This window comes from Vanellus vanellus (assembly GCF_965231255.1).
Source record: "Vanellus vanellus genome assembly, contig: HAP1_SCAFFOLD_829, whole genome shotgun sequence".
Taxonomy (NCBI): domain Eukaryota; kingdom Metazoa; phylum Chordata; class Aves; order Charadriiformes; family Charadriidae; genus Vanellus; species Vanellus vanellus.
Genome location: NW_028128033.1, coordinates 75249 through 81742, shown reverse-complemented (window position 1 = coordinate 81742; position 6494 = coordinate 75249). Strand labels below are relative to the sequence as shown.

The window sequence follows — 6494 nt, the reverse complement described above, 5'->3', positions numbered from 1 at the left end:
ACCCACTCAGGGGCCCCTCAGAGGCCACACCCCCCGCTGCCACCACGGAAACCGCGCCCCACCCTCCAGCCCCGCCCTCCCTTAAGCCCTGCCCACACATAACCCCGCCCCCTCGCGAAGCCACGCCCACCGGCACTTTGCAGGGAGGCGCCGATCTCGCGCTCCAGCTCCTCCAGCACGCGCAGCCGCTCGTTGGCCACCCCGTAGCCCGCCATGGCCCGCGCCGGCCGCCGTACGCGCCGCTTCCGCTTCCGGCCGCCGCCACTTCCGGCCGCGCATGCGCTGCACCGCCCCCCGCGTCACGTGATACCCCCCCCCGTGGTGCCGCCACCGCCCCCTCTCCGCGGCCGCTCTAGGAACCGTCTCAGTGGCCCACGGTCCTCCCGCGCCCCCCGAGAGGGGTGTAGGGCGGGTACTGCAGCCCCAAAGCCCCCCGTTTCACCCCAAAAATCACCCTCCTCACGACAAGCTCCACTCAAAGGTTTTATTTACCCCAGAGAACCCCCCCTCCCCACATCCCCAACACCCACCAGACACAGCCGGGGCGTGGAGGAGGAGGGGGCGATGGGGGTGTCCCCAAAACATCCTTAAAAATTAATGTACATATAAACAGCGCGGGGAGGGGGGGGGGGGGAAGTAATGCCCAGTCGAGTCCAGTGTTTGGGGGGTGTGACTGCACCCCGGGGGGGTGGTGTCCCCCTGAAATGGCCCCTGGAGGGGGGGGAAGGGGGGACCCCCCCTTACAGCAGTCAGGCAGGGTGGGGGGGATCCTGGGGGGGACCGGGGGGGGGCGAGATGAGGGTTCCCGGGGGGGGTTTGGGGGCTCACAGGGGGTCCTGGGGGGGAGGTGTGCTTGGGGGGGGTGTGGGGTGTGTCCCCGGGGGGATTTGGGGGCCCCAGGGCACGTTTGGGGGTCCCGGGGTTGTTTAGCACAACTGGTCCTCGTCGTCCTTCTCGTCCTTCAGCCCCTTCAGGCGCAGACGGGCGAAGTCCTCGAAGACAATGTCATCGTCCTGCCCGTAGCTTGGGGGGGGGGACACCCACACCCAAATTACCCTCCCAGCCCCCCCCCCAGTGACACCCCCCCAACGATCCTCAGATCCCCCCTCCCACTGCTCTCAGAGCCCCCCCCCCCCCCCCCCCCAGGGAATGGTGAGGGACAGCTCAACCCTTGGGGGGCTGAGGGGTGTGTCAGTCTCTGCACAGCGCCCCCAGTTTTACTCCCCCCCCCCCAATTTTACACTCCCCCCCCCCCCCCTCAACCCCCTTTATCACTCACTTGGTCTCGAACTCGATGAGGTTGGTGTCGACAGGGGCGTCCGTCTCGGGGAGGGCTGAGGGGGTGACAACAGGGGACACACAGGGTGTCAGCGTGACACGGGGGGGTCCTACCAACCCCCCCCCGCCTCCCCCCTGGTGACGCCCTTACCTGAGTGGGAGCGCGGGGGGGGGCAGTGCTCGGGGGGTTTGGGGTGCATGAGGACGAAGGGCAGTTCCACCGAGACGTCCCTGTGGAGAGAAGGGGATGAGTTTGGGGGGGTGGGACACACACACGGGGGGGGTCAGTGGGGTCGCGGGGGGGGACATACCCGCCACGGGCCACCACCAGCTTGACCTTGACGCGGTAGGACACCAGGATGCCCAACACCTCCTTGTTCGCTCCCTCCTTCACGCTGTGATCGGGGGGTGGGGGGTGTTAACATGGGGGGGAGACACACACACGCACAACAGGACACGCCCCCCCCCAGCACTCTGCCCCACGCAAAGGGTTAGGGGTTGGGGGGGGTGGGTGATGTCTCCCCCGGGTCTGTCCCCAGAAGCTTGGGGGGGGGGTATCGCCCTCCCCTCCCCTTCTGCACCCCACTGCCCCCTCACAACCCCCCAGACTCCCCCAGATGCCCCCGGGCCCCCCCTTCCACTCCCCCCAGCTCTGCCCTGCCCCACTTGGGGGCGTCTGGGGGGTGTGATGTCCCCCCAGGAGCTCTGGAGGGGGGTTTATTGTCACCATCCCCCCCCTTCTGACCCCCCACAGATTTCCCTGCTCCCCCCTCCTCCGGCTGTGCCCCTCCCACCCCCCAGCTCTGCCCTGCCCCACTCCCCCCGGGTCAGTCCCCAGGAGCTCTGGGGGGCGATAAACGCCCCCGTTTATCGCCCCCCCGACCCTGTCCTTCCCCCGTGCCCCCCCCTCACATGGTGCTGGACGCCAGGTTGGTGTCCTCATGCTTGAGCTTGCCGTCCAGCGCCAGCCCCCGCCGGTCCCGGTTGGTGCTGAGCAGAGGGGTCAGCGTGTACACTTTGCAGAAAGTGGCGCTGGGGGGGACCTGGTCCCTGTGGGGGAGGGGGGACATACGGGGTCAAAGGTCACCCCCGGGGGGGGACGGGGTCAGCCCTGGGGCAAAGGGAACGGGGGGCGGCCCAGGGGAGAAAGAGCTGGGGGTGACATCGAGGGGGGAATGGAGATGTGGTGGGCGCAGGGACAAGGGGTCAGGGGAGGGTTAGGGGTCTCCCCTGGGGCAAAGGGGTCACTCCGAGGACAAGGGGTCTGGGGTCATCCCAGGACGCAGGGACACCCCAGGGACAGGGGCATCCCAGGGACAGGGGGTCACCCCAGGGTCAAGGCCAGAGATCACCCCAGGGTCAAGGGGTCACCCCAGGTGAGCCAGGGGGTCAGGTGGGGTCATGGGGTCACTGCCAGGGCAAGGGAGAAGGGGTTGGGGGGTCCCCAGGGGTCTCAGGGAGGGGTAAAGGGGGTGGGGTGGGGTCACCGCTCACTCCTGTTCTATCTGGGCCACGGGACACTTGTACTGGGCGGTGCTGAAGAGGCAGATGTCGGCGAACTGCCGCACTGGGGGGACAGCAATGGGTCACCCCCAGCCCCCGTGTCCCCCCCATCAGCCCCCCCATCCCCTCCCATGTCCCCTCCTGTCCCCCCCCCGTTTCCCCACGCCCCCCTCACCACCCAACTCCCCCCTGTGTCCCCCAACCCCCCGGCTCCCCTTGTCCCCCCACATCCGCCCCATACCGGTGACTTTGACCCTCTTGATGCTCTTGCTGGAGTTGTTGGTGACGTGGACGTTGACGTTCAGGGGTTCCCCGTGGTAGTAGAGCTGAGGGGGAGGCACTGGCTCAGCACCGCGACCTACAGCGCCCCAAACCCCTGCCCCACAGCTGCAACCCCCAAATCCCCACCCAGCCCCACAGCTGGGACTCCCAACACCCCCTGTCCCACACCTGCAACCCCCAAATCCCACCCCCCAGCCCCTGCCCTACATCTGGAGCCCCCAATCCCCCCCCGCCTCTGCCCCACACCTGGGACCCCCAATTCCCCCCACCTCCTTGTCCAGTGACGCCTCCAGGTGCAGGGAGCGCTCGGACATGAGGAAGTGCCGGGTGGTCTCGGCGCTGGGCTGGGGGCCCGGCTGCTCTGGTGCATACTGCACCTTCCGGATCACCAACCGCACCGAGTTCCTGGTGGGGGAAATGGTGGCGGGGGGGTCACGCCTGGATCCCCAGACCCCTGGCTCCTCCTGGAGAGGGGTCCCGTGGGGGGCTGGGGGTCGCAGGGGTGCCCGGGTCCCTTCTACCTCTTGTGGATCTTTTCCTCCAGGGATTTAGCACAGAATGCCCGGATCTCGAAGTCGACACCACAAGCCTGGGGGGGTGGGGGAAACATAATACATGGGATGAGACCCCCGTAACACACCTCCCCCCCATCTCTTCACCCCCACCCCTATCACTCCTCCACAGCCCCCCTCCCCACAAATAACTCCCAGCCCTCAGAGCCCCCCAATAACCCCCCTTTGCCTCCCCCCCATTGCCCTCCAGACCCTTCCAGCCCCACCTTGCCAGTGTCCTCGGGGCCAGGCTGCAGTGTCACGGAGCAGGGCAGGTTCTGGGGGATCTGGGGGGGTACAGAGGGGCCGGGGGGGACAAACACAACACTGAGAGGAGCTGGCTCTGCCCCCCGTGGGTTGGGTGGGAACTGTAGGGCTGATTACAGGGCAGAGAACCCCCTAACATGGCTACGGGCCAGCTATGGGACTGGGGACCCCAAATCAGCCATTGATGAGGTACCCCATGGACAGCAGGGTCCCCCCCACACCAGCTATAGAGTCAGCTGTGGAGCAGAGAACCCCAAACTCACCATTACACAAGGCACCCCACAGGCAGTGCGGCCCTCCAGCCAGCTATAGGGCAAGAGACCCCCAAACTGGCTATAGGACAAGGCACCCCACGCTCAGCAACCCCCCCAGCCAGCTATGGGCCCAGCTATAAAACAGCAAACCCCAAATTGGTTATGGGATGAGGCACGCCACAGGCAGCACAGCGCTCCAGCCAGCTATGGGGCCAGCTATGGGGCAGGAGACCCCAAACTAGCTATGGGACAAGGCACCCCACAGACAGCAACCCCCCCAACCAAGTACGAGACCAGTTATGGGACAGAGGATCCCAAATTGGCTCTGGGATGAGGCACCCCATGTGCAGCAGAGCCTGTCGGGCAGGGCTCACCGTGAAGGCGAAGGGGTGGGCGGCGGGGCCCAGCTTGCGGAGCAGGCGCTGCTGCAGGCGGGTGGGGGGGCGGCGCTCCTCGGGCAGGGGGGGCACGGCCTGGCGGGTGGCGGCAAACAGGTCCTTGCGGAAGGACAAGCCCAGGACGTCCAGGTCCTCCCGGCCGTAGCGGAAGGCGCAGGTCAGCGTCACGAACACTGCGGGGGCGGGGGGGCCGTGGGACCCAGGCAGCCGAGGGAGGTGACCCTGGCGTCACCCAGGGGGGTGGGAGCCCCCCACCATGTCGTGTCCCCCCCCACCTCCACCGCCAGCCCTCACCTTTCCGGTCCTTCAGGTAGTCGGGGTCCACCAGCACCACCCCATCTGCAAGGGGAAGGAGGGGGTCAGGGGGAAGTGAGGGCCCCCCAGCCCCACAGCAGGCCCAGAGGAACCCAGAATCCCCCAGCACACCCTCTGCCCCCTCCCAGCACCCTCCAACCCCCCCAAATGCCTCAGCAGCCCCTCTAGCCCCACCCCAAGGTCCCCCAAAAAAACCCTGGGAGCCCTCTCCAAACCCCCCAGGTCCGTCCGTCCGTCCCCCCCCAAACCCTCCTAGGTCCACCCAACCCCCCCAGAAGCCCCCCCCAAATCCCACTCACCCACAGGGTCCACCCGGTCCAGGTGATCCACAAAGTCCCTCTTGCCCAGGTAGACTGTGAGCTATGGTGGGGGGGAAGGTACAGGGGGGTCAGGCCATGGGGAACACCACCCCCCCCCCCCCTCCAAGGATGGTGTCAGCAGTCCCCTGACACTGGGGAGGCCCCAAATTTTCAGCATGAGGATGGCACCCCCAACCCCACCGGGGACGGGCACGGCTCACGTCACGAGTAACTGAGGGGGAAGTGAGGGTCCCCCGGGGTGGGGGGCAGCAGGTGGTGAACCCCCCCCCCCCCCCCCCAGGGCCTCACCTTGCAGTTGGGGCTGGATTTCTTGAACACCCTGTGGGGCAAAAAAGGGTCAAAATAGGATTTTGGGGGGATGGGTGCCCCCCAACCCCCTCCCTCCACTTCTCCCCCCCAAAAAAACATGCCAGAAACCCCTTATTCCTGAGGGAAGGGGGGGGGCAACCTGAGCCCCACCAGCCGGACTGGGAGGCACTGGCGGGTGGGCAGGGGGGGGAACAGCCATGGTGGTTCCTGTTTTCCACCCAGCAGGAAGCCGGGGTGAAAGGGCCCCCCCCGCTCCTCTGCGGGGGGGTAATGCTCCCGCACCCACTCGGGGCCACTAACAGCCGTGGGAGGGCGGGAATGTGGGGGGATGGGGATGTAGGGGGAAGGGGATGCGGGGGGGGGGGGAAATTAGCCATGGGGCTGACAGTGGCCCTACAGCTGCCGCCCCCCTCAGTTCGGGGGCCCCCCCCCAACGCTTTGCGGTCAGCCCTTCCTCCCCCTCCCGCTTCCTCCTCCCCTCCCATCCCCCCCCAGCACTTCCCCTGCCCAACCCCCTCCCAGCTGGGGCACCCCCCCATCCCCCCGCAGGGTTCCAGCTCGCCCTCGCCATGGGGGTGGGGGTCCCGATCCCCACTGCCGTGTCCGGGGACCTCCGTAGGAGCTGTCACACACGAACACGAACACACCCACACCCACACCCACACCCACACCCACACCCACACCCACACCCACACCCGCCCCTCACCTGGTTCCCGCCTTCTCCCCCATGCTGGAACCGGGGTGGGAGCGGTCCCGGTGCCAGTAGGGGCCTAGGCGGGGGCGGCGGGTCCCCGGGCCCGTCGCGGCGGCAGCGCAGGCCGCGGCGAGGCCATGACCAGGCCGAGGGTCACGTGGAGAAGGAGGAGGGGGCGCCTCAGCCAATCGGCGGCGGTGGCCGCGGGGGGGTCGACGTCACGGAGGTTCCCGTAGCCCCGCCCCTTCTCCGGGACCCTCCTCGTCTTCATCCGGCGTGACGTCACACGGCTGCGCCGGCGTCGCGCGGTGGAGACGTGCGCG

At 67.9% G+C, this 6494-nt stretch overlaps 1 protein-coding gene across 3 annotated transcripts; it reads right to left on the bottom strand.

Annotated features, from left to right (window-relative positions):
* Positions 1-476: 476 nt before the first annotated feature.
* On the bottom strand, positions 477-6318 carry LOC309684760 (beta-arrestin-2). Of its 3 annotated transcripts, none has more exons than XM_082500627.1 (15): positions 6184-6318; positions 5457-5487; positions 5148-5208; positions 4828-4872; positions 4510-4706; positions 3842-3901; positions 3585-3652; positions 3333-3468; positions 3023-3107; positions 2773-2845; positions 2191-2328; positions 1590-1673; positions 1430-1509; positions 1280-1334; positions 477-1023 (listed from the first exon to the last, which is right to left on the bottom strand). In XM_082500627.1, the coding sequence occupies exons 1-15, from the start codon at positions 6204-6206 to the stop codon at positions 927-929; spliced, it is 1233 nt and encodes a 410-aa protein (XP_082356753.1). In that variant the 5' UTR covers positions 6207-6318; the 3' UTR covers positions 477-926. The 3 variants fall into 3 exon arrangements, with proteins under 3 accessions (XP_082356753.1, XP_082356754.1, XP_082356755.1); XM_082500628.1 differs by having other exon boundaries at positions 477-992; XM_082500629.1 differs by lacking the exon at positions 1590-1673.
* Positions 6319-6494: the final 176 nt, after the last annotated feature.

Coding starts and splice junctions, on each gene's coding strand:
- LOC309684760 (XM_082500627.1), bottom strand. CDS start 6,206: ATGGGGGAGAAGGCGGGAACCAG. Junction 4,707..4,827: donor CTACCTGAAGGACCGGAAAG/GTGAGGGCTGGC, acceptor CCGCCCCCGCAG/TGTTCGTGACGCTGACCTGC. Junction 1,510..1,589: donor CTGGTGGTGGCCCGTGGCGG/GTATGTCCCCCC, acceptor TTCTCTCCACAG/GGACGTCTCGGTGGAACTGC.